The sequence below is a fragment of the Piliocolobus tephrosceles genome, chromosome 16, assembly GCF_002776525.5.
Source record: "Piliocolobus tephrosceles isolate RC106 chromosome 16, ASM277652v3, whole genome shotgun sequence".
NCBI lineage: Eukaryota > Metazoa > Chordata > Mammalia > Primates > Cercopithecidae > Piliocolobus > Piliocolobus tephrosceles.
The window spans coordinates 57,640,438-57,667,812 of record NC_045449.1 but is presented as its reverse complement, the minus strand read 5'-3'; the positions used below and the strand labels follow the sequence as shown (position 1 = coordinate 57,667,812).

The following is a 27,375-nucleotide window of genomic DNA, read 5'->3' as shown; positions in this document are numbered from 1 at the left end:
GGAGTTTCGCTCTCGTTGCCCAGGCTGTAGCGCAATGGCATCATCTTGGCTCACAGCAACCTCCTCCTCCCAGGTTCAAGCGATTCTCCTGCCTCAGCCTCCTGAGTAGCTGGGATTACAGGCATGCACCACCATGCCCAGCTAATTTTGTATCTTTGGCAGAGATGGGGTTTCTCCATGTTGGTCAGGATGATCTCGATCTCCTGACCTCAGGTGATCCACCCGCCTTGCCTCCCAAAGTGCTGGGATTACAGGTGTGAGCCACTGTGCCCGGCCTAGGCAATTTTTATATACCGCAAATTGATGATCACTGATCAAAATTAATCCTTTGTATTATACATTTGAAAATCACGGTCAGAAGAATTAAATGATTTTTCTCACATTCTACACAACTTTTCCTCACTATAAAAGCACGATGAGTTTTTCTGGCAATCTCAGATTTTTTAAAATGCCACTATACATACTGTGGCATGATCAGGTGTTCCATCAAACCAAATGTTCCTCATGAAGAGAAATTGTTTTAAAGAGAAGCGCTGCATACAAACAACCTACTTCTCAGAGGACTGAACCAGCTATAAGATATATTTAAGACTATAAACTGAAGATGACATAAGCAACGTAACATTAAGAAACAGGTCACCAACAGTGGTAGAACATATTGTTTAAGCCTACATAAATCCTTTTTCAGAACACTGGCTAAAAATAAATCTTCATCTAGTTCAAGCACTAGAAAAGTTAATACTTTCTATAAAATTTGACATCTGGGCTGGGTGCAGTGGCTCACGCCTGTAATCCCACCAACCTGGGAAGCCAAGGCGGGCAGATCACCTGAGGTCGGGAGTTCGAGAGCAGCCTGACCAACATGGAGAAACCCCGTCTCTACTAAAAATACAAAATCAGCCGGGTATGGTGGTGCATGCCTGTAATCCCAGTTACTCAGGAAGCTGAGGCAGGAGAATCGCTTGAACCCAGGAGGCGGAAGGTGTGGTGAACTGAGATTGCGCCATTGCACTCTAGCCTGGGCAACAAGGGCAAAGCTCCATCCCCCAAAAAAACAAAAACAAACAAATGAACAAAAAAAAAATGCCAAGCAAAATAATTTAGCCCATTCTTGGATACTCTCACTCAGAAAGGGCTATGCCAGTTTGTATTACCATAAATCTACATTTAAACCTGGAAAATCAAGAGCTAATTTTTTTTTTAATTCATCACTAGGGATCTCTCAAGAAATAATAAGACCAGATTCTCTGGGAAACGTAGCCCATGAGGAAATGTTCGTATCTCAGAAGATGAAGAAGAAAACAACGCATACAAGACATCTCAAAGATGACAATTCATTTACTGCCTTTACTCCTAGGGTAAATCACTTAACAGTTTTGTTTGTTTTTTTTTTTTTGAGACTGAGTCTCACTCTGTCGCCCAAGCTGGAGTGCAGTGGCGCGATCTCGGCTCACTGCAACCTCCGCCTCCCGGGTTCAAGTGATCCTCCTGTCTCGCCCTCCCGAGTAGCTGGGACTACAGGCGCATGCCACCACACCTGGCTGATTTTTTTTATTTTTAGTAGAGATGGGGTTTCACCATGTTAGCCAGGATGGTCTCGATCTACTGACCTCAATTCACTTAACATATTAACTAAATACCTACTACGCTGCAAGACACATATATGCCCTGAATAGTCTGGGTGTTTGGTAAGTATCCTGTACAGCTTGGTAAGTGGTAGAAATATACAACACTGTAAGAACTCAGATACAGAATGATACTGCATAAGGAATATGGTGTTTGGAGGTGAACTTTGGCTCAGCCACCTATTAGGTGTATATTCTTCAGTAAGTAACTTAAGTTGTTGTAAATCAGATGGGAAATTCAAAGACCAAACTGGAAATAAATAAGCAGCCATATTCTTCTACAGAAATGTACTCTAATTTTTCTTATATTACCCTGAGTCTTTTGTTTTCTGATACCTGATAGAGAACTAAGTTCGGAAACATAATTCTCCACCCTAAGAAAAATTACAATACAGAGGCTGGGCACAGACCCACACCTACAATTCCACCACTTTGAGAGGCCAAGGTTGAAGGATTGCCTGAGGCTTGGAGTTTGAGACCAGCCTGGGAAAAAACATTTTTTAAAAATTAGCCGAGTGTGGTGGTGTGCACCTGTAGTTCTGGCTACTTGGGAGGCTGAAGCGGGAGGATCGCTTGAGCCTAGGAATTTGAGGTTACAGTGAACTGTGATGGTGCCACTGCACTCTGGCTCGGGCAAGAGACGCCGTCTCAAAAGAAAAGAAAAATTACAGTGCAAGAGAAATGACAAATGGTTCTATAAACAGTGGCCTCAACGTTAAGAAGAAAACAGGGATTGATGTAACTATGGTGAGCAAGGAAAAGCATGACTTGTCTAATGTAGGCAGCCATTTGCTCAGCAATAGCCTCTTTCTGCCACACAAAAACACAGCCTTAGTATACTGCCAGATCTTCCATTGTTCAACAGTCTGAACTATTAGACAAAATCCCGATACTAAAAATGTTGACTCACATTTTAAAAAAGCAATGTCTAGGCCAAACAAAAACAGAATAATCTTGGATTATTTCTTTCCCTGCTTCCTTGGAGGAGAGGTGTATTTCGGCTGAAGACAAGTAACTAAGGAATCTGAAAGGATTTCAGAACCAATTAAGTGACAATTTTTCTTTTCTTTTCTTTTTTTGAGATGGCGTCTCACTCTATTGCCAGGCTGGAGTGCAATGGCGCCATCTCAGCTCACTGTAACCTCTGTCTCCCAGGTTCAAGTGATTCTCCTGCCTCAGCCTCCCGAGTAGCAGGGATTACAGGTGTGCACCACCACGCCTAGCTAATTTTTTTTGTATTTTTAGTAGAGACGGGGTTTCACCATGTTGGCCAGGCTGGTCTCAAACTCCTGATCCGCTCACCTTGGCCTCCCAAAGTGCTGGGATTACAAACGTGAGCCACCATGCCCGGCCAATTCTTTTTCTTTCCTTTTTTTACAGACAGGGTCTCACTATGCTGCCCAACCTCAAGTGATTTTCCCACCTTGGCCCCACAAAATGCTGGAGGTTATAAGTGTGAGCTATGGCACATAGTCTAAAGTGATAGTTGTTGGTTTCATTTTGTTCTTGAGAAAGGGTCTCACCTTGTCATCCAGGCTGAGTAGTGGCATGACCATGGCTCACTACAACCTCAGCCTCCCAAGCAGCTGCGACTACAGCAGCATGCCACCAAACCTGGCTGAATTTTATTTTTTTGTAGAGACAGGCACTTGTTATGCTGCCTAGGCTGGTTTTGAACTCCTGAACTCAAGGGACTCCCAAAATGCTGGGGTTATAGGTATGAGCCACCATGTTCAGTCATCTAAAGTGATAGTTTTTAAGTAAGGAGAATACCATGAAAAGAAACATATTTTGGTCTAATTAACCTGTAGCTGTATACTACCTAATAAGACAGCAGAGAGACTAAAGCAGGGAGAAAATTTACAAGGATGTAAAGTAGAATGGCTACAGTGGCAACAGAAAGGAAAGAACAGATACAAGAGCTATTATAAAGACTGACAGATTTTGGCAAATGAGAAGAGGAAAGGCAGCATGATGTATGGGAAAGAGCTAGACCTTCAGGACTACTAAGCAAGAGAAATTAGATTTGAGTTCCGGGTCTGCCACATTAAGTACCAATATGATTTGGGGCAAATGATTTGAATTACCTTAGGGCTCAGTTTTATTATCAGTTAAAAATTTTTATTTATATATACATTTTTCTGCCTATTTCCCACAATTATTTTGAGGATTAAATTAAATAATAAACATTCCTGATAATCTGCTAAAAAAATGAAGAGGCGGCCGGGCGCAGTGGCTCAAGCCTGTAATCCCAGCACTTTGGGAGGCTGAGATGGGCGGATCACGAGGTCAGGAGATCGAGATCATCCTGGCTAACACGGTGAAACCCCGTCTCTACTAAAAAATACAAAAAAAAAAACTAGCCGGGCAAGGTGGCTGGCGCCTGTAGTCTCAGCTACTCAGGAGGCTGAGTCAGGAGGCAGGAGAATGGCGTAAACCCAGGAGGCGGAGCTTGCAGTGAGCTGAGATCCGGCCACTGCACCCCAGCCTGGGCGACAGAGTGAGACTCTGTCTCCAAAAAAAAAAAAAAAAAAAAAAAAAAAAATGAAGAGGCAGTGGTGAAGGAAGAAATTAAAGCCAGTTTTAAGCTAAGGTGACTATGTGACCATTAATGTCATTCACAGAAATAAGAGAATGACTTGTTGAGGAGGAAAAGATGATGAACAGAGTTTAAGGTACCAGTGGGACACATGTAAAAAAGGCCAATACAATTCCGGAAAAGCAGGACCAAAACCAAAGAGAAAGATGGGACTAAAAACGTAAACTATGCACAGAAAAGTTTAAAAGTAAATGAGGTCACCAAGGAATATATAAAGAGTGAAGATAGTAAATCAATATAGAGAGCCGTAAAGTGATCTCTGTATGTGAAAAATTGGAGGAGGATGGCAAGAAGGATCACAAATAAGAGTCAGATGGATATTTAATGATTTGTTTTTTTGGGTGCAACAATAATATGGTGGTTGCAATTTTTTTTTTTTTTGAGAAGGAGTCTCGCTCTGTCGCCCGGCCTGGAATGCAGTGGCTGGATCTCAGCTCACTGCAAGCTCCGCCTCCCGGGTTTACGCCATTCTCCTGCCTCAGCCTCCCGAGTAGCTGGGACTACAGGTGCCAGCCACCTCGCCTGGCTTTTTGTATTTTTTAGTAGAGACGGGGTTTCACCGTGTTAGCCAGGATGGTCTAGAACTCCTAACCTCGTGATCCGCCCGTCTCAGCCTCCCAAAGTGCTGGGATTACAGGCTTGTGCCACCGCGCCCGGCCAAGTGGTTGCAATTTTTAAGAGTGTTCTCAGAGAAATACTGATGGATAAAATTATATGTCTGAGATTTTAAAATAATCCAAAACAGAATTGGATTTGGCACAGTGGCTTATGCCTGTGGTCCAAGTGCTTTGGGAGGCTGAGGCTAGAGGATCACTTGAGGTTAGAAGTTCAAAACCAATCTGGGTAACAAAGCAAGACCTTACCTCTACAAAAACTTTAAAAATTAGCTGGGTATGGTGGTGCACACCTGTAATCTCAGCAATTCAGGAGGCTGAGGCAGGAGGACCATTTGAGGTCAGGAGTGTGAGGCTGCAGTAAGCCATGATCATACCACTACATTCTAGCCAGCCCACATCAGAGCAAGACTTTGTCTCAAAAAATAAAAAAGAAAAAAAAAGAAAAGAAAAGAAAGAAAGAATAGGTGGTGGGAGAGATTAGATAACACAAAAGCGGCCAAAAGTTGTTAACTAATAAAGTTCGTTGAAGGTACATGAAGGTTCATTTTTTTATTCTATCTTTGTATGTGTTTACATTTTTCCACAATAAAAAGTAAATAATAATAAAACAAAAACAAATCCAAAGAAAAAAGTCAGAAAGATGAAAAAGGAAAGTAACACAAAATCACAAAAGCCTAGTGAGAAGAGTTTCAAGGAGGTGGTCGTGAGGTTAAATTTCTACAGGGAGGTCATGGATGTTGATAAAGAAATAACATTTAAAACTACAGAATACAGAATTTACAATTTTGGCAAGTTCCTTAAGTTTAATTACCTTATACAAATATGTACTTAACAAATGCTAGATTGAATGAGATGCTAATTCCATTCAAGAATATGCTAAGATTATTAAAATAAAACACATACACACATATACGTCTAGAGCTACCACGTTCACGGGTTAAGTTCAAATTTCTAGGCACCAACCATCGCAAAAGTACTACAGGGCAAGTGGAAGTAGATATACGCAACTATCGACTACTGGAGCAAAATTCTCAAAAAAAAAAAAAAAAAAAAAGACAAGAAAACAAATTTTGAATAAGATTTGAAGTACTAAGTTAGCTTGATCTATTTCTAACTGCTAAATATTTTAATGAAACATGCTGATACTTGCCTCCACTTCAGCCATGAATGCCTCCAAGGGATCATCATCACTGTCAGAATCCACTGGCTTGGAATGGAATTGCTGGCGAGTTGGTGAGTTTTCAGCAGGAATGTAAGGTAAATCAACATTGCTAGAGTCTTCTTCCTCATCTTCAAAATAGCTGAGAATTAGAATGCAAACTGGTAAAGTGAATGTTTACTTTGGGGTCAGTAAATCTTTCATTTAACAAAATTTTTATTATGGTATATCTTACTATTACGAGATTTACTGTAGATCAAATTAAAGACCTCCAAGGCTTTGGCTAATGACTAATTAAGTACTACTTAATACATGCAAAATTTCAATATTACAAAAAAGTAATCACAAGAGATTCTCCATTTCAATAGTATATGGTCAAATCATACTCCCAGTTGTTAAAACGGAAGAGTTTTCAGTACAAACTTACTGATCATTGTTAGATAAATATAACAAATATTAAAGAGCTGTGCTATGGGAAAAAAGAAAACGGTTTTTTTTTTTTTTTTTTTGAGATAGAGTTTTGCTTGTCGCCCACGCTGGAGTGCAATGGCATAATCTCGGCTCCCTGCACCCTCCACCTTCTGGGTTCAAGCGATTCTCCTGCCTCGCCCTCCCTAGTAGCTGGGATCACAGGCACCTGCCACCATGCCTGGCTAATGTTTGTATTTTTAGTAGAGACAGGGGTTTCACAATGTTGGCCAGGCTGGTCTTGAACCCCTTACCTTACGTGATCTGCCCGCCTCAGCCTTCAAAGTGCTGAGATTACAGGCGAGAGCCACAGCGCACAGCCAAAAGGAAACTTAATGAAACATTAGAAATTCAGTTTATTCTTTATAACCCTTAATAAAAACTTGAGATATTCTTTTAAAGACCAAAAACCTCAGAAATTCTGGGCTATTTTCTGGGGACCAACAGAAAACTTCCAGAACTGAAAATAAATGCTTAGGCCAGGTGTGGTGGCTCACACCTCTAATCCCAGCACTTTGGGAGGCCAAGACAGGTGGATTACTTGACGTCAGGAGTTTGAGACCAGCCTGGCCAACATGGTGAAACCCTGTGTCTACTAAAAATACAAAATTAGCCAGGCATGGTGGCACATGCCTGTAATCCCAGCTACTTGGGAGGCTGAGGCAGGAGAATTGCTTGAACCCAGGAGGTGGGGATTGTAGTGAGCTGAGATTCTGCCACGACACTCCAGCATGGGCGACAGAGCGAGACTCTGTCTCAAAAAACGAGGAAAAAAAAGAAAATACATGCTCAATCCAAAATAATTTACGATACTACTTAAGTATTCAGAAAGGACTTTTTTTTTTTTGAGACGGAGTCTCACTCTGTCGCCCAAGCTGGAGTGCAGTGGCCAGATCTCAGCTCACTGCAAGCTCCGCCTCCTGGGTTCCCGCCATTCTCCTGCCTCAGCCTCCGGAGTAGCTGGGACTACAGGCGCCCGCCACCTTGCCCGGCTAGTTTTTTGTACTTTTTAGTAGAGACGGGGTTTCACCGTGTTAGCCAGGATGGTCTTGCTCTCCTGACCTTGTGATCCGCCCACCTCGGCCTCCCAAAGCGCTGGGATTACAGGCTTGAGCCACCGCGCCCGGCCCAGAAAGGACATTTTTAAAGGCTGCATAAGGTATCATTTTCTCTTTAACAAACATTCCAGAAAAGGATGTCAATACAGCTCTTTATGAACTAAACCATTGTTTAGACTTTATCTCAAAATCAAATAGTAATATAACCAAATATTAGTTTAAATAAATAACTGCAGTTTAAAAAGTTAAAGCATTTCAAGTCTTCCTAGGAATTATTTTAAAAACTTAAACTGTTATGCTACACACACACAAATATATACACACTAACGTAATACTATGACTATATGTAACAATAATATAGACTAATATACTTTTTTGTTTTTGAGACAGCCTCGCCCTATCACCCAGGTTGCATTTGCAGTGGCGTGATCTCTGCACTCACTGCAACCTCCACCATTCAGGTTCAAGCAATTCTCCTGCCTCAGCCTCCCAAGTAGCTGGCATTACAGGTGCACGCCACCACACCCAGTTAATTTTTGTGGTCTTTTTGTTTTTGAGATGGAGTCTTGCTCTGTCGCCCAGGCTGGAGTGCAGTGGCATGATCTCAACTCACACTGCAGCCTCTGCCTCCTGGGTTCCAGTGATTCTCCTGCCTCGGCCTCCCAAGTAGCTGGGATTATATGCACCGCCACCACACCCAGCTAATTTTTGTATTTTTAGTAGAGATAGGGTTTCGCCATGTTGGTCAGGCTGGTCTCAAATTCCTGACCTCAGGCGATCTGCGCACCTCGGCCTTCCAAAGTGCTGGGATTACAGGCGTGAGCTACCGCGCCTGGACCAATTTTTGTATTTTTAGTAGAGACAGGGTTTCACCATGTTGCCCAGGCTGGTCTCAAACTTGTGACCTCAAGTGATAGACCCACCTCGGCCTCCCAAACTGCCAGGATTACAGACGTGAGCCACTGTGCCTTGTCTAAAATATATAGTATATATATTTATGCAAACTCCTTTATATAGTAACTGTTATGTACACTAATGTAGCAATAGCATATTCACACTATATACTATACAACGTAATATACATGCGTCAATATATAGCATACACATATACACATATTACTCATGCATATTCATTCATATAGTAGGTTTGTGGTTGGTTGTTTTCTTAGAGACAGTCTCACACTGTCATACAGGCTGATGTGCAGTGATGCAAACATAGCTATCTGCAGCCTCAGACTCCTGGGCTCAAGTGGTCTTTCCACCTCAGTTTCCTGTATATAGTGTGTTCTATTTAACTAATGAAAAAGTAGTCTGAACTGGTTAACTGCTGTTTAGAATAATTTCTGACTTTGCTAAAAGTTAAACACTACTTGTATATTTGACTCCTAAATAACATGTCAGCTTTCTAAAATACTGCTGTGTACTTTCAAAATATTTTGACCAGATGCAGTGGCTCACACCTATAATCCCAGCACTTTGGGAGGCCAAGGTGGGCAGATCACCTGAGGTCGAGAGTTTGAAACCAGCCTGGCCAACACAGAGAATCCCCGTCTCTACTAAAAATACAAAATTAGCCAGGCATGGTGGCGCATGTCTGTAATTCCAGCTACTAAGGAGGCTGAGGCAGAAGAATCGCTTGAACCCAGGAGGCAGAGGTTGCGGTGAGCTGAGATCACGCCATTGCACTCCAGCCTGGGCAACAAGACTGAAACTCTATCTCAAAAAAAAAAAAAAAATTAAACTCCAGTCTTTTAGAATCTTTTTTTTCCAATTAAAATCTGCTGGGTGCAGTGGCTCATGCCTATAATCCCAGCACTTTGGGAGGCCAAAGTGGGAGGATCACTTGAGCCCAGGACTTTCAGACCAGACTGGGCAAGAAAGCAAGATTCTGTCTCTACAAAAGAATAAAAAATTGGCCAGGCGTGGTGGCTCAGGCCTTTAATTCCAGCACTCTGGGAGGCTGAGGTGGGTGGATCACCTGAGGTCAGGAGTTCAAGACCAGCCTGACCAACCTGGTGAAACCCCGCTTACACTAAAAATACAAAAATCAGCTGGGTGTGGTGGCAGGCACCTGTAATCCCAGCTACATGGGAGGCTGAGGCAGGAGAATCACTCGAACCTGGGAGGTGGAGGTTGCAGTGAGCCGAGATCGCGCCGCTGCATTCCAGCCTGGGTGACACAACAAGACTCCATCTCAAAAAAGGGAAAAAAAAAAAGAAAAAAGAAATAAATAAAAAATTAGCAGGGTGTGGTGGCATGTGCCTAGTCTCAGCGACTCAGAAGGCTGAGGTGGGAGAACTGCTTAACTGCTTTAGCCTGGGAGGTTGAGACTACAGTGAGCCTTGATCGCACCACTCCACTCCAGCCCGGGTGACAGAGACCCTATCTCAAAAAAACAAACAAACCAAAAACACCCTCAAGCAGTGAAGCAGTGTCAGAATCAGCTTGGAAATAACAGCAACAAGAGATTTCTTCAGATTCAGCAAAGAGAGATATTTTGTATAGAAATTAGAACTCAACCCCTCAAATCCCAGCCTTTTCTAACCACATTATTCTATCAGCCAGTTAAAAATGGTAATTGGTAAAAAGCATTTACCAATTATGAGAACTATGGGAAAAACGTGAGTAGATTTTTCTACCACTATCAGATGTTCCAACATAATAGTTTTAAAGACTCAGATGTAGCCCGGGCCTGGTGGCTCACGCCTGTAATCCCGGCAGTTTGGGAGGCTGAGGTGGGTGGATCACGAGGTCAGGAGATCGAGACCATCGTGGCTAACACGGTGATGAAGCAAACTTGTATTTCCATCAATTCTGACAACTGCCTATGTTTACTAAACAATTTATATGGTGTCAGTAAAAGACTGCAGTAAAGACCACCAGGCCAGGCACAGTAGCTCATGTGGCGTAGTAGCTCATGCATGTAATCTCAGCACTTTGGGAGGCCAAGGCAGGTGGTTCACCGGAGGTTAGGAGTTAGAGACCAGTCTGGCCAACATGCTGAAACCCCATCTCTACTAATAATACAAAACTTAGCCCGGCATGGTAGTGCATGCCTGTAATCCCACCTACTCAGGAGGCTGAGGCTGGAGAATCACTTGAACTTGGGAGGTGGACGTTGCAGTGAGCCGAGATTGCACCATTACACTCCAGCCTAGGTGACAAGAACAAAACTCTGCCTCCAAAAAAAAAAAAAAAAAGAGAGACCACCAAAACCCACATGAATTATATAAAACTCTCCAGCCATATTTATGTTTCAATGCCTTTTTTTTTTTTTGAAATGGAGTCTTGTTGTCACCTAGGTTCTGTCACCTAGGTTGGAGTCCAATGGCGCCATCTTGGCTCAATGCAACCTGTGCCTCCCTGGTTTAAGCGATTCTCCTGCCTCAGCCTCCTCCTGAGTAGATGGGATAACAGGTGTGCACCACCACGCCTGGCTAATGTTTTGTATTTTTAGCAGAGACAGGGTTTTACCATATTGGCCAGGCTGTTCTCGAACTCCTGACGTCAGATGATTCACCTATCTCGTCCTCCCAGAGTGCTGGGATTACAGGTGTGAGCCACCATGCCTGGCCTGTTTCAATGGCTCCTAATACCACATTGAGCAATAGCCCAGTAGGACGTAACACCGAATGAGTAAAGGTATAAGTAACCCCACAGGTATTACATTCCTTACAAATGAGTAAACCCGATAATTTAACTTATTAGGAACATGGAATTTGGCAAGACACATAACTTAAGAAGTCATTATTATTTGAGAAACAAAGTTTCTTTGCCTCAATTTCTGCTGATAGAATGAATATCTCAAAGCCCAAACTTTGCTACACTACCAGGAATTACCACTTACGCATTTTCTTCATCAAAGTTGGCCCGCTTAGATCCAATTTTGTAGAAAGAAGGAAGCTGTGGTGGAGCTGACTTTCCAAATCCAGAAGAAGAGCTGGTTGCCCCAAAGGCACTGTGGGACTGCTGTGGGAGTTTGGGTTCCTCCTTTTTCCCAGCACTGATGGCGAAACCTCCAAAGCCAAATCCTCGCTTAGTGCCAGGACCACCTTTATTCCAGTTCATGGTGCCAATGACTGACCTGTTAGGAATAAGATACACAAATATAAATTTAACTTTAAAAAGTGTATAGCCCCAAGGGCCAAGCGCAGTGGGTCACGCCTGTAATCCCAGCACTTTGGGAGGCCAAGGCAGGTGGATCATGAGGTCAGGAGTTGGAGACCAGCCTGGCCAATATGGTGAAACCCCTTCTCTACTAAAAATACAAAAAATGGCCAGGCATGGTGGCACACGCCTGTGGTCCCAGCTACTTGGGAGGCTGAGGCAGAAGAATCACTTGAATCCGAGAAGTGGAGGTTGCAGTGAGTTGAGATCACTCCACTGCACTACAGCACAGGCGACAGAACGAGACTCCGTCTCAAAAACAAAAAAGAAAAGAAAACAAAAGAAAAGAAAAGGAAAAAAAAGTGTATAGGTGTATAGCCCCACTGAGTTGTCTGTCTCTTCCAACCTCCACCTAAAATTTTATTTTAAACTTTAGCTTCTCAATTAAAACTATAACATTGTAGTCAGGAGAGTGGCCCAGGCCAGTAATGCCAACTACTTGGGAGGCTTAGGCAGGAGGACTACTTGAACCCAGGAGTTCCAGATTACACTGAGCTATGATCACGCCACCGCACTCAAGCCTGGGTGACAGAAAGAGACTGTCTCTTTTTATATTAAGAAAGAAAAGAAAAGAAAAGAAAATCCCATCCATCTCATTAAGAGATTCATTTCCAGCCCAGCTATTCAGGAAGCTGAGGCAGGGAAACTGCTTGAGCCCAGGAGTTCAAGGTTACAGTGTGCTATGATCCTGCCTGTGAATAGCCACTGTATTCCAGCCTGGGCAACATAGTGAAATCCTGTCTCTTAAAAAAACAAAAACAAAAACAAAAACCACAAACGTTGACATTGTATTTCAGATACACACCATGCTAGCCTCAACAAATGATTATATTTTCTAAAACACTGAAGGAATTGTTTTAATTTTATTGGGGACTCAATGTAAACCGGAATGCATTATTTAATATTATCCCCTCCAAAAAGATTTTCCTGCTAATTAACATCTTATTAAGCAGACAAAAGTACTCATAAAAAAATATTTTGGGGAATCTGATATGTGCTAGGTCACTGGAGATATAAAAAGACTGAATATCTTCATCCTTATATGAAAGACTGAGGTGCTATCTATCAGCCAAGACTCCCCAAAAACTAGAGGTTATCCTCTGGTAATCACATCTGGAAGAATCAAGGAATCAAAACTTAAAAGATCTAGGCCGGGCGCGGTGGCTCAAGCCTGTAATCCCAGCACTTTGGGAGGCCGAGACGGGTGGATCACGAGGTCAGGAGATCGAGACCATCCTGGCTAATACGGTGAAACCCCATCTCTAATAGAAAATACAAAAAACTAGCCGGGCGACGAGGCGGGCGCCTGTAGTCCCAGCTACTCGGGAGGCTGAGACAGGAGAATGGCGTAAACCCGGGAGGCGGAGCTTGCAGTGAGCCGAGATCCGGCCACTGTACTCCAGCCTGGGCAGCAGAGCAAGACTCCGTCTCAAAAAAAAAAAAAAAACTTAAAAGATCAGTTATTTGTAGACAGTATCTATGTATTCATGACTGAAGGAAAGGTACTATGAACCATGTATTTATTGAACAAATGCCCAATAGAAACACTATCCAGGAAGAAACTATGATTCACTGACATGTTGCCTGAAGTATTCAGTTAGCCTGTGGTTAGGAATTACAAAGAAATTTCTTGTGTATTGATAAAATCACTTTACAAACAATACCTTACATTAGTCTTGGCTCCAAAAACCTTTTTTTTTTTTTTTTAAGGAACAGGGTCTTGTGATGTTGCCCAGGCTGGTCTCAAACTCCTAGCCTCAAGACCCCCTCTTGCCTCTGCCTCCCTAAGTGCTGGGATTACAAGCATGAGCCACTGTACCTGGCCCAAAAAACATTTTTTTTGTTTTTTGAGACAGTCTCAATGTATCGCCCAGGCTGGAGTGCAGTGGCCCGATCTCGGCTCACTGCAACCTCTGTCTCCTGGGTTCTAGTGATTCTCATGCCTCAGCCTCCTGGGTAGCTGGGATTACAAGTGTGCATCACCACGTCCAGCTAATATTTTATATTTTTAGTAGAGATGGGGTTTCGCTATGCTGGCCAGGCTGGTCTGGAACTCCTGGCCTCAAGTGATATACCCGCCTCAGCCTCCCCAAGTGCTGGGATTACAGGCATGAGTCCCTTCACCCGGCCCCCAAAAACCCTTTTTAATGATACAATTTACCTAAGTTTTACAGAAAAGTAGAGAGCAAAAAAGAACAAAATTTAAAATTACCTGAAATTTCCTCTCCCAGATATGTAGTTTTGTTCTGTTTTTTTGCTACTTCTATGCATGTGTGTACGTACACACATATTAAAAATTGAAACCATACTATACATACTATTTTAGTTACTGATTTCTTCACCTAATGATATACTGTGATATTGTTTGTCAATAGATATCTATTTCTTCACTACTTTACAGTGTAATACTAGTAACATAATGTTACAAAACACATCATTATAGCTACATCTTTGTGTATACCTTCAATTATTTCCTTAGGAACAAGTTTTTAAATGCAATTGCTCAAAAGGAAAATGCATTCTGAGTTAAAAAAAAAAATTTTTTTTTGTGACAAGTTCTTGCTGTCACCCAGGATGCAGTATAGTGGTCTGATTGCAGCTCATTGCAGCCATGAACTCCTGGGCTCAAGGGATCCTCCCACCTCAGCCTCCTGACTAGCTGGGACTACAACATGAGCCACCATGCCTGGGTTTTTATTTTAATTTTTTGTGGTCTCACTATGTTGCCTAGGCTGGTCTCGAAATCCTGGCCTGAAGCAGTCCTCCTACCTCAGTCTTCCAAAGTGCTGAAATTAACAGACATGACCCACACCACCTTGCCTGGCCTAAACATTTTAATTACTACTTACATTTATGAAAAAGTATCCATTACACATTGAGTAAAATAAGAGCATAAAACAAGGTGGGTAGTATGATTTAATTTATGTAAAAACCATGAGTTACGTATACAGAGACAGCTGACAGGCTGTTTATCACAATGTTTAACAGCAATTATTTGATTTTTATTTTGTTTACCATTACTAAGAAAAATTAAAATGTTTAATTTTAATTTCCACTAGCTTTAAAGCCAGGGTGGAAAAAAATTCCAAAAGCTGTTTATTATAGTAACATTGTCGAAGAGATCAGAAACACACTGTTCTATGCCCCTTGTCTACATACACTTTATAGGTTTTGTTCAACTGCTATTATACCCAGCACTTAGTTGTTTGCTTAGTATTAAGGGTTTTTTTTGTCTGCTTTTTGGGAGACAGAGTTTCACTGGAGTGCAGGGGTACAATCTTGGCTCACTGCAACCTCTGCCTTCTTGGTTCAAGTGATCTCTTGTCTCAGCCTCCCGAGTAGCTGGGATTACAGGCGTGTGCCACCAGGCTCAGCTAATTTTTTGTATTTTTAGCAGAGATGGGGTTTCGTTATGTTAGCCAGGATGGTCTTGAACTCCTGACCTCAATCAATCCACCCACCTTGGCCTCCCAAAGTGTTGGGATTACAGGCGTGAGCCACAGCGCCCAGCCTGCTTAGTATTAAACTTGAATTACACCACGTCAATCTCCACTTAGACCCTTAACTCCAGATAGAAACTGTCTTTACTCATTTTGGACCTCCTTCTCTAACAGTGAGAATGACTAGGGTATGTATTTAGTAAGTACTAGTTTACTTGAACTTCATCTGCTTTCTTTAGGAATCCCATAAGGGGATTCCTTCAATCAGGGAATCAACATAATTCCAGTGCAATGAACTTTAGTAAGAATCTTTACAAGCAAGAGAATTTTAGCATCTGACATTTTTAAACTAATCTATAAGCCTATCTTTCCAAGAGCTGTTCCCAAGCAACAAAAATGATGGGTTCAATTTTAATCTCATTTTTCCTAGTGTATACAACGTATAACAAGGAGCTAATGAGCCATAAGGATAAGAAGGCAGACAAAGAAAGGATAGTGTAAAGACATTTTACATTCAGGTGGATTTTAAGAATCACACAATCTCCTAGCCGGAAAACTTTCAATGGTTTACTGAAAGGTTGCTGAGAAGGTCAGACAGTATACGAAGTGCTAGGCATTCATACATGAAAGATACAGTCCCTGTTCTCAAGGAGTAGACAGTGTAGTCTGAGGCAGCTGAAAACAACATGATGCGTTCTAACAGACGTACTATACAGAGTGCATTCACTGGTGGTCCATGAGTGGGAGCAAAGGCATAGCAGTGTTCTGAGAGATGATATGTTAAATTTTGAAATTTCAAGAGGCATTAGATCAAAGAAGCATTAAAGAAGGGTATTTTAGATGGAAGGATCTGTTACGTGCTACGACAGAGAACAGGAAGTAGTTCAGTGCAGCTAGAGTTCAGTAGGACATTTGGGAAATTTTCAGGACACATGTTCAGAAAGACAGGCAGGGCCAAGATGAACAGCTTAGAAGGCTATGCTAACAACGTACCATACAAAACTGTATTCTACCAGCTACAAGGAATTGTTAATTTTACACAGAAGAATAATTTTCAGATCAGTGTTTTTGAAAGACAGAATGAGAGATACTCATGGTAGAGGCAAGGAAAGTAGTTAGGAGGCTGTTGCAGCAATGCAGGTATAAAGCAACAAAATTCTGAACTAAGAAAGCACCCGTGAGAAAGGAGAAACGGGGGATGGATCTGAGTTATTTATTTAGACATCTGAGGAAAGATCCATTAGGATTGTGTGATCAGTAACTGGTGTGGAAGCTAAGAAGAGTTTAGAATAACTTCAGAAGTCTCTGGCTTTAAAGATTGGTGAATTGTGGAGCCACTAATGGAGATGGAAAGCTAAAAGAGGAAGGCTTGCAAAACCAGGTAGAAGGTGAGTTCAGTATCTATGAGAGAGCTAAGTAGAGATGCCAAGCGGAGAGGGGTCTGGAGTGGAGCTACAGATTTGATGTAAGCCGTTTGTATTTGAGGTTACTGATGTAAATAAGCTAGCAGAGAGACGATGCAGAGTGAGAAAAGAGGTTAGGACAATTCTTTCTTTTCTTTCCAAGATGGAGTCTTGCTCTGTTGCCCAGAGCTGGAGGGCAATGGCATGATCCTGGCTCACTGCAACCTCCGTCTCCCAGGTTCAAGCAATTCTCCTGCCTCAGTCTCCCGAGTAGCTGGGATTATAGGTACACACCACCATGCCCGGCTAATTTTTGTATTTTTAGTAGAGACAGGTTTCACCATGTTGGCCAGGCTGGTCTTGAAGTCTTGACCTCGTGATCCATTGCACCCAGCTGGTAAGACAATTCTTTTTTTTTTTTTTTTTGGGGGGACGGAGTCTCGCTCCGTTGCCCAGGCTGGAGCGCAGTAGCATGATCTCGGCTCACTGCAAGCTCTGCCTCCCGGGTTCACGCCATTCTCCTGCCTCAGCCTCCCCAGTAGCTGGGACTACAGGCGCCTGCCACCAGGCCCGGCTAATTTTTTGTATTTTTAGTAGAGACGAGGTTTCACTGTGTTAGCCAGAATGGTCTGGATCTCCTGGCCTCGTGATCCGCCCGTCTCAGCATCCCAAAGTGCTAGGATTACAAGCGTGAGCCACCCCGCCCAGCCCGGTAAGACAATTCTTAATGTATATCACTATTTAGGAAAAGAGAAGCTTACATGGAAACTTCAGATGGAACAGGGATAGGGGAAGGGAAAAAAAGAGAAGAGAGGGAAGGAAGGAAGGGGAGACAAGGAGGAACACGAGTGAGGAGAGAGAAGCTCTATAGGCAGAAAACTAAAGAGAAGTCAGGTAAGTTAAGAACTAAAATGCGCTAGCGCAGTGGCTCACACCTGTAATCCCATCACTTTGGGGAGGCTGAGGCGGGCAGATCACGAGGTCAGGAGATTGAGACCAGCCTGGCCAACATGGTGAAACCTCGTCTCTACTAAAAATACAAAAAATTAGCTGGACATGGTGGCGGGCGCCTGTAGTCCCAACTACTCCAGAGCCTGAGGTAGGAGAATGGTGTGAACCCAGGAAGCGGAGCTTGCAGTGAGCCTAGATCGTGCCACTGCACTCCAACCTGGGCAAGACTGCAAGACTCTCTCAAAAAAACAAAACAAAAAGAACGAAAATGCTTCTGTCGTATATGCAACCAAGAGTCATCAGTGAAAGCAGTTTCAATGGAGCAGTAGGGACAGGGCTGAGGAGTACCTGAGTGGCAAGTAAGTGGTAGAAGATGAAGACTAGGTCAAGAGGAGTCAAAAGTACTTTGTAGGCTGTTTATCAATGAAAGGAAGGAAAAAGTGAAGCATTAACTACAGAAATTTTATTTTTTAAAGAAATATATGTATGTTTATATGCTAAAGGGGAAAAACCAGTAAAATCTGAAAAACTGAAGATGCAAGATGACAGAAAAAAAATCATAGGATTTCCAGAGAAGACCAGACACAATCAAAACTTTTAACAGAAGTAATTCACTCTTCCCCCAAAACTGGAGAGAAGGAGTGAAAAGAATAAGTATGAATATAAATCAGCCCTACCAAATAATCAAAAGGTTCATATTACAAAAGCAGCAAATCAACTCCTGCCACAAACAGGCAGCCAGTGAGACCTTGGGCAGGTGATAGTTGCTTAACGGCTCTCAGACTTAACAAGATGCAAAAGCAATCCTTTCCCTAGCTCATCTAGAACACACAGCCCATTTCCCCTCAATTACTGACTCTAGGAAGACCAAGCAACTGTACTTTCTATATACCCTGAGTAGAATGCTAGCTCCATGAAGGCATGGACTTTGCTCAATTTGTCCAGCACTATATCCTTGGTGTCTGTGTAGTACTCAAAAACTTTTGCTGTATGAATAAATATCATGTATTCAGGCTCTCCAAAATTCATCCCAGTATTTGTGAAAACCGTCTTTTATTACTACAAACCTTGTCATCTAGCTATCCACCCTTCCTGATTAAATCTAAGCCAGATCATCCTCAATGTATCATTACTTAGTCTCTTGAGAACAGTTTTTCCTACTTTTTTTTTTTTGAGACAGAGTTTCGCTCTTGTTGCCCAGGCTGGAGTGCAATGGCGTAATCCTGGCTCACCGCAACCTCCGACTCCCGGGTTCAAGTGATTCTCCTGCCTCAGCCTCCCAAGTAGCTGGGATTACAGGCATGTGCCACCATGCCTGGCTAATTTTGTATTTTTAGTAGAGATGAGGTTTCTCCACGTTGGTCAGGCTGCTCTCAAACTCCCGACCTCTGGTGATCTGCCAGCTTCGGCCTCCCAAAGTGCTGAGATTACAGGCGTGAGCCACTGTGCCAGGCAGTTTTTCCTACTATTAAACCATGTAGTGTTATGGCTACTGAACCCTGACAATCACAGAGGTTTGTGGGAGTACAGCTGATAGAAGAAGCAAAAGATAGCCACCCAAATTTCTATTTGGTTACTAAAAAAATAAAAGACTCAAGTGCAGTGGCTTACGCCTATATTCCCAGTACTTTGGGAAGCAGGAGGATGGCTTGAGGCCAGTTTGAGATCAGCCTGGGCAACACAGCGAGACCCCATCTCTACAAAGAAAAGAAAAAAGAAAAAAAAAGAGATACCTAGAATAGTCAAACTCAGACACACAGAGTAGAAGAGTGGTTGCCAGGGGCTGGGAGGAGGGGAGAATAGGGTGTTATTGTTTAATGGGTATAGAATTTCAGTTTTACAAGATGAAAAGTGTTCTGTGGCTAGATGGTGGTTATAGCAGCAAAACAACAAAATGAGGTAGGCACAGTGGCTCACAACTGCAATCCCAGCACTTTGGGAAGCCAAGGCAGGAGGATGGCTTCAGCTTAGGAGTTTGAGATCAGCCTGGACAACAATGCAAAATTTGGTTTCTACAAAAAATACAAAAATTACCCAGGTATGGTGCCGTGCACCAGTAGTCCCAGCTACTTGGGAGGTTGAGGTGGGAGGATGGTCTGAACCCAGGAGGCAGAGGTTGCAGTGAGCCGAGATCATGCCACTGCACTCCAGTCTGGGCGACAGAGCCAGACCCTCTCTGGAAGATAATAAATAATAATGGACATTAAGTACAATGCTGCTGACATGTCTTTTACTATAAAAAAAAATAAAACCATGAAATGAGCACATGTATTTTTAGGTTATTTTAAACAAATTATGAGGGAGCAATAGGCTGTATAGGCTTCAGTCTCTAAAATACAAACACACAGGAGTTCGAGACCAGCCTGACCAACATGGTGAAACCCCGTCTCTAATAAAAATACAAAAATTAGCTGGGCGTGGTGGTGGGCGCCTGTAATCCTAGTTACTTGGGAGGCTGAGGCAAGAGTATCACTTGAACCCGGGAGGTGGAGGTTGCAGTGAGCCAAGATCGCGCCACTGTACTCCAGCCTGGGTGACAGAGTGAGACTGCGTCTCAAAAAACAAAACAAAACAAAAAACAAACAAACAAAAAAATACTTGGGAAAATTCAACTGTATTTTGTATTTTTTCTCTTAAAAAATATTTCTTCATTTCCTGCTGGGGTACCAAAAAATAAAAATTTAAAAAAGAATCCCTTTGAAATACCTAATTTGAAAAGAATTAGCTGAACAGAGCCATAAACAAAGTTCACTGAGTATTTGCTTAAAAAAGAACAACCCTAAGTTGGTTCTTAGTAATAACATCCATTGTTTTATACTGATGAATAACCACTGATGATTTTGTTATGTGCCCAGTACTATGAGGGACATCCTTCATGCATACCCGCCTTTCCATCTCCGCCTCCACTATTGCAATTATTTCCTAAAAAAACTTTCTGATTATTGGGAGGCCGAGACAGACGGATCACAAGGTGAGGAGATCAAGACCATCCTGGCCAACATGGTGAAATCCCGTCTCTACTAAAAATACAAAAATTAGCCAGGCGTGGTGGCACGCACCTGTAGTTCCAGTTACTCAGGAGGCTGAGGCAGGAGAATTGCTTGAACCCAGGACACGGAGGCTGCAGTGAGTCATGATCGTATCACTGCACTCCAGCCTGGGCAATAAGAGCGAGACCCTGTCTCAAAAAATATATATATATTTCTATTATCAAACTCCCACAGCACTACCAGAGTGATCACCAAGTCAAAATATACTGAGTGCCTACTTTGTGCCAGTAACCGCTCTAAGGTGCTAAGGATACCATAATGGAATCAGACACAGTCACATTCAGAGTTTACAGTCTGGCCCAGGAGAAAGAAAAACTAAATCATGTAATTCCAGGTAGCAAAAGTGCTATGAAAAGCAAGCAAGAGGGTAAGAGGCAAGCTATTACAGACTTAAGTCAGGCAAGGCCTCTCTGAGACGAATGACATTTGACAGGTAATACTCCCCCGACTACTGTCCCAAGAATGTCTGTTTTATTGGAAAAGTAATGGTGATGTACATCCAGATGCTTCATCTAAAACCAGCAAATCTTCCATAGTCTATGAGAAGCGATTCTGTGTAGTAAAGCATAAAATGATGGAGTAATAGTGAGACACACAGTGAAAAGAGAAAAGCAAATTTTACATCCTTTGGTAGAGTAGCATAGTGTGTGTTAATACTGTGGAACTAGAAAAAGTCTCACAGAAGGGAGGTCAGTATTCAGATGCTTATAGAAAACCCTTTCCAGGTTCTTCCAGAACACATATTTCTGACTATGTCACTCTTCTCAATTCCATAGCTCTCCACAGTTAATCATGCTGGAATGAGACCCTTCATTGTGGCATCAAACTACTTTACCATTTATATTTCCCAGGGTCTCTCCACAAGTACTTAGTTTTCCAAGAAAACAAGCATTCTAGTGAATCCTCTTCCTTCTACCTGGATCCTCTCCCCATCAAATCTCTTTCCTATAAACTATAAGTACATACCAAAGTCCTGTCCTACAAAGCACATCTCAAATACAAACTCCTAAAGACATGAATATGATTTCCCCAAAGAAATGGCATCTCCTGGCCAGGCACGGTGACTCATGCCTGTAATCCCAGCACTTTGGGAGGTCGAGACGGGCAGATCATGAGGTCAGGAGATTGAGACCATCCTGGCTAACGTGGTGAAACCCCGACTCCACTAAAAATACAAAAAAACTAGCCGGGTGTGGTGGCAGCACCTGTAGTTCCAGCTACTGGGGAGGCTGAGGCAGGAGAATCACTTGAACCCATGAGGCGGAGCTTGCAGTGAGCCAAGATCTCGCAACACTGCACCCTAGCCTGGGCGACAGAGTGAGACTCCATCTCAAAAAAAAAAAAAAAAAAAAAAGAAGAAATGGCATCTCCTTCCTCAACTTCCTTTCCAGTCCAACTCCGTATTATAGGATTCATGGCTGAAGAAACAGGCTTATTCACTTTTCTCTTACGTTTTCAATATTAGATATTCATTTATTCAATATGTAAAAGACTAAAGGAGATCTACAACTAGGCTCAGGAGAAATAGTCAAGATGGGATGAAGTCCTATTTGGTATGGTTCTAGGCACTAAATCCTATGGCTGGCTGGGTAAGGTGGCTCACACCTGTAATCCTCGCCCTTTGGGAGGCTGAAGTGGGAGGATCACTTATGGCCAGCAGTTTGAGACCAGCCTGGCCAACACAGCAAAACCCTGTCTTTACAAAAAAATTATAAAAGTTAGCCAGGCTTGGTGGCACACGCCTGTAGTCCTAGCTGCTCAGGAGACTGAGGCAAGAGGATTGCTTGAACCCCGGAGTTCCAGGTTACAGTGAGCTGACTGGACCACTGCACTCCAACCTGGGCAACACAGCAAGACACTGTCTCTAAAACATAAATAAAATGTGGTGGTTTCATAAGAAATCTTAACAGAATAGTAAAGTAGCACAGGCTGTGTGTAAACTATCTTTGCTACTAACTTGATATGAACCTCAGGGAAGTTACTTAGCTTCTCTGGGTTCAGTTTCCTCATCTATAAAATGGTGAGAGGCTGTGTGTGGTGGCTCATGCCTGTAATCCCAGTACTTTGGGAGGCTGAGGCAGGTGGATTACTTGAGCTCAGGAGTTTGAGACCAGCCTGAGCAACAGAGCCAAACACTATCTTAAAAAAAAAAAAAAAAAAAAAATGAGACTATCACCTATCTCAAGGGTTGGTGTGAAAAATTAAGTTCATACACAAAAATGTACTTGTTCAATATGTCAGCTGCCATCTTGTTTTTCATTATATTATTATTTCTGAAGACCCAATTTCTTCATCGGTAAATTGGGACTATCAGACTTCTTTCAACTCAGGTGTTTCACAAGTAAGTGCCACAATAACACTGAAGATGTCAGAGATCACCATGAGCTAACAAGCAGGGGTAAGCGTCATAAAAGAGCCAGAAGCCAGGCTAGGCACAGAAAGATGCAAGCTGGGTAGAGACGTGCAGAGGATGACATTCTAGGGAGAAAGACTGAACTAGCGAAGGCTAGGAAGTGAGAATAAATGTGGAACACGCTTATAAAGGAAGACAATTCAGCTAGTTTGTGTTTTTGGCAATGGTGGAAAATAAGATATGATCTAAATGACTTTAAATATAGTGGACTAAAAACAACTGATTATATAAACCACATTACTTTATCACTTGCATTTTTGGAGGTGGAAGAAAGAGTTCTAGTGACAGTGATTAGCATCTACTCTACATAATACCTTGAGAGTATCTCACACACTATATACAGGTCAGTTCTTTAATGAGAATCTATATAAAAACTCAAGAACGTAATCACATTCTTCTAAACCAAATATAAGTAAATGCTAGGTTATGGTTATTTTAGAAGCATCCCTTCTCTTGTCAGCTTAAAGCAACTAAGAGCTGATTATATGACTATCAATGCAACAAAACAAATTTAAATAACTGCACTTCTCTCATATTAAATTGTTACAATATAAATCGGATATTATCATTCCTCTGATCGAAACCCTCAGATCTTTCCTAAGTAACAGCCTAAAAGGCTGTGGTTGTTCTGCTCACTCCCTTCCCCCAATTCTTCCCAGACCTTATCTCCTAATACTCCCTCAGCTCACAGTGCTCCAAACGCACTGGTCTCCACACTCTTAACGGGCCAGTTTTGTCCTTCTCAAGGCCTTTATATTTGTTACTCTCTAGCGTGGAACGTTCCTTTCCCCAGATAAACATAGGCTCACTCCTCCTTCTAGTCCGCTTAAACATAAGCTTGTCTGAACGGACTTCCCTGACCACTTTATTGCAAATTCCAACAACACCTCCCCAACCCCCTTTCCGACTTTCTTCTTCCTAAGGTACTGATCATCTTCTAACATTCAGTATAATTTATGTATTTGTTTGCCTCTCCTTGCGCTACTAGAAAGTTAAGTTTCACAAAGGCAGGGGTCTAACACCTATCCCTATCACCTAGAACGGCGCTAGAGAATAGGCACCAATAAAAATATCCCTTGAATGAATGAACTGTACATTAGGCATTGTGTAAATGCCTCTTCCAGGTACAGAAAGACACATTTTCTTTTCCCAGCTGTCAAAGTCTAAATGTTAATTTTTGTACGAAACACTCACTGCTCACCTCCTATGTGCCAGAACTGAGCCAGGCCCTGTAAAGTGACTTAAGACATAGTCCCTGCCTTTTAGGAAGTCCTAGGTGTATATGAGGGAGGACAGACATAGAAACATCATTCACAAAAAGAATATACAGGAAATTGGATAACTGCCTATAGGAGTGTAAACAACACTCCTTTTATTATATTCAATTCCCCAAAACTCTCGAGAGCTTCTCCTATGTTTCTGACGCATATGTTTGCAACTCCACATAAATTATTTATTCACATCAGACAGGCTTTCAAGTAGGCCGCAAAAAAGTTTGTGTGACTACAGTGATGCTAATAATCGACCTACTCAAGGCTGCACAAAGATCATCGCTTATATATTTTCACTCCTCTCATTTGGCAGCTTTTGCCTATCAGGACCCCAAATTCGGAAGCCTGCATCTCCCAAGCGCTGCCTCCTTGGGCCAGAATTCTCCCCGCGCTATCCCTGCCTCGGAGCCGGGCACCCAGCAAATCCCTTTCCTAGGCGGGCGGGCGCCGCCTCCGGAAAGCCAACTGGGCCTCGGTAAGACTTGCGAGGGAAGCGGGAGCTGTGGGAGGGCGACGCGGCTAGGAAGGAACCCTCGAGGCCTCTGCCCGCACTCCCACCCCTTCCCAGCACCCCGGCCGCCGGTGCCCCGAGGCTCTGCGGACTCTTTGTTAAGCGAGGCCGTGGTTCCTCCGCCCTCGCTAGGCCCAGCAGTTGCCTCCAGTGCCCCCAAGGACTAGCGGCCCTGCGTCCAAAACCCCCACGCACGAACCTGCTGCTATGGCTGCAGCCGCAGCTGCTACCACCGCCGGCACGGAGAGAATCCCGCGGCCCAAAGTACGCGCTGTCCCAGCCAGGTCCCGCCGCGCTCCTTCCTCTCCGCCCCCTTCGCCGCCACCGCCGCCGCCGCCGCCACCGCCACTGCCACCGCCTCACGGCCCGTTGCTGAAGGGGGGAGGGGAACAAAAATCCGACATGCGCAGTGAGGAGTGCGCGGGCCGAAGGGCGGGGCCGGGGCTACGACTCCCGGAAGGCGCCTGACCTTAAAGCTCCAGAACGCCTCACAGGCTCCTCAGATACTCTGACAGGAAACTGCTAGTTGGGTGGACAGAGTTCATGACCCGTCTAGAAAGTGGGTCTGGGAATGAAGAAAAAGTGGCGTCAGGGGGCTGGTCAAAAAATCCCAAGAGAAAACGGGTTGGGCAGAAACCACATTTACATGAACATGCCTATCATTTAAACTCTGGTCCGTGGCAAATACTACTACAGCGACACTCTTGCCTTTGGCCACGTGGTCTCGCACAGCATGGCCACCTTTAGCTTCCGGAGCACCGGTTCCGTGTGACGTCAACTTGACGGAACCCTACGGGGGAGGATTGGTATAGGCGAGGGCAGTTCCGGCCCAGGGGCGGGGATTATGTAATTTTCCCAGAAGCCCCACCTCGCCTCAGCTAGGCGAGGAAGAGGGAGGTCTCCGGCTGTCCCTGGTGTTGCGTCCCGCCCCGCACACTGCGCGCAGGCGCTCACGAGCCGCTCGCATTCTACGTAACCGACGGCGGAGGCTACGTGAAGAGAGGCGCGACGTGACTGAGCTACGGTTCTGGCTGTGTCCTAGAGGCATCCAGGGCAGTAAAACAGCTGCGATCGCGGAGGCTGCGGCCAGGCCGAGAGGCAGGCGGGGCAGGAGTGGCGGACGCAGGGCGCTGGGCCGGGTTTCGGTCTTGGCCACAGGTAAGGAGCGGGCCAGGACGCGCTTGTCGGCGGGGTCGGGCCAGGCCGAGCGGTGACTCCGAGTTGCTTGGCCTGTAGCCTGGTCCGGTTGAGATAACTGTAATGGTTTACGCGAACTTTCCCACGGAGCTGTGAGCAAATGATAGCCAGAAGGGCAGAGTTAGAGGAAATGTACAGTGTGTGCCGCAGGATGACTTTAGGATGTATTGATTCTCTTAGGTGGGGAGAAACTAGGCGAGGAGGTTTAGTAGAAGCAAAAACCTCTGTGCCCAGTCTCCTCTGGAGGTTAAGTCTGCATGATTTCCAGAATACTCGTTCTGGCCGTTGTCAGAAAGGCCTATTCTAAAATGACAACAAGGAATAATGGCCTCACTCGGTCCTCTTCCCTCAAGTCTGGACTCAGTCGCTGAGGAACTACTGGATGAGCTTGCAGAAAATAATCAAACCAGACTTGTCAGTGCTTGTGTGAATTTTCCTTGGTCCTGTGTTGCTTGCTTCAGGAGTCATAGAGGCTGGGTGGCCTGGCAAGAACTTGTGCATTTGAGAACTGAGTTAACAGGTGCAGCAGAGACTTCTAAGGGGAAGGCCAAGGTAAAAATGTCTTGGATGATTGTGACCTAAATAACCTTGAAGGATCTCCATTATAGTGCTGAGTTATCTCAGAAGTGTTTCTGTGGTGTGAATATTCTAAGTGGAAATTCAATTTGAAATGATAAGATCTTTTGGTAGGCTGTTAATCTAGTTGACTGTTCCGTTGTTAACTTTTAGTTACTTATATTTGAAAAAAAAGTTTTAAGAGTAGGATTTGAAAAGGAGGCCGGGTGCGGTGACTCACGGCTGTAATCCCTGCACTTTGGGAGGCCGAGGCGACCGGATCACGACGAGGTCAGGAGATCGAGACCATCCTGGCTAACACAGTGAAACCCCGTCTCTACTGAAAATACAAAAAAATTAGCCGGACGTGGTGGCGGGCGCCTGTAGTCCCAGCTACTTGGGAGGCTGAGGCAGAAGAATGGCGTGAACCCGGGAGGCGGAGCTTGCAGTGAGCCGAGATGGTGCCACTGCACTCCAGCCTGGGTGACAGAGCCAGACTCCGTCTCAAAAAAAAAAAAGGAAAAAAAGAAAAGAAAAGAAAAGGAAAACACTGACGATGACGTATTTTAACTTAAAGGGTGTTCATTATGCACCGTGAAAGAAAGAAACAGGAACTAATATTTATTGAGAGCCTTATATATGCCAGGCAGTGTATTAAAACTTCCTACATACCTCCCGTAATACCCACTGCAGCCCTAAGAGGCAAGTGGCAAATGGTATCCCTTTTTTGTATGTAGAGAACAGGGAATTTTAAGTAACTAGGCTAAGGTCATATTGCTGGTAAATGGTAGAACTGACATTTTATTTTATTATTTATTTATTTTTTTGAGACAGAGCCTCGCCCTGTTGCCCAGGCTGGAGTGCAGTGGCGCAATCTTGGCTCATTACAAC

At 43.6% G+C, this 27,375-nt stretch overlaps 2 protein-coding genes across 2 annotated transcripts in view; one reads left to right on the top strand and one right to left on the bottom strand.

The window, feature by feature from the left end:
* Nucleotides 1-25,123, bottom strand: part of DDX42 (DEAD-box helicase 42) — a 48,680-nt gene extending 23,557 nt beyond the window's left edge. Inside the window, exons 1-3 of the mRNA XM_023193998.1 lie at nt 24,932-25,123; nt 11,374-11,610; nt 5,992-6,142 (exon numbers count right to left, since the gene is read on the bottom strand). Coding sequence (XP_023049766.1) covers nt 5,992-6,142; nt 11,374-11,594 — 372 coding nt within the window. The 5' untranslated portion in view covers nt 11,595-11,610; nt 24,932-25,123. The remainder of the gene's footprint in view (nt 1-5,991; nt 6,143-11,373; nt 11,611-24,931) is intronic.
* Nucleotides 25,124-25,582: 459 nt separating this feature from the next.
* CCDC47 (coiled-coil domain containing 47) overlaps nt 25,583-27,375 on the top strand; it is a 29,733-nt gene continuing 27,940 nt past the window's right edge. The window contains exon 1 of the mRNA XM_023193997.2: nt 25,583-25,890. The gene's annotated coding sequence lies outside the window, so the exon portion shown is untranslated. The remainder of the gene's footprint in view (nt 25,891-27,375) is intronic.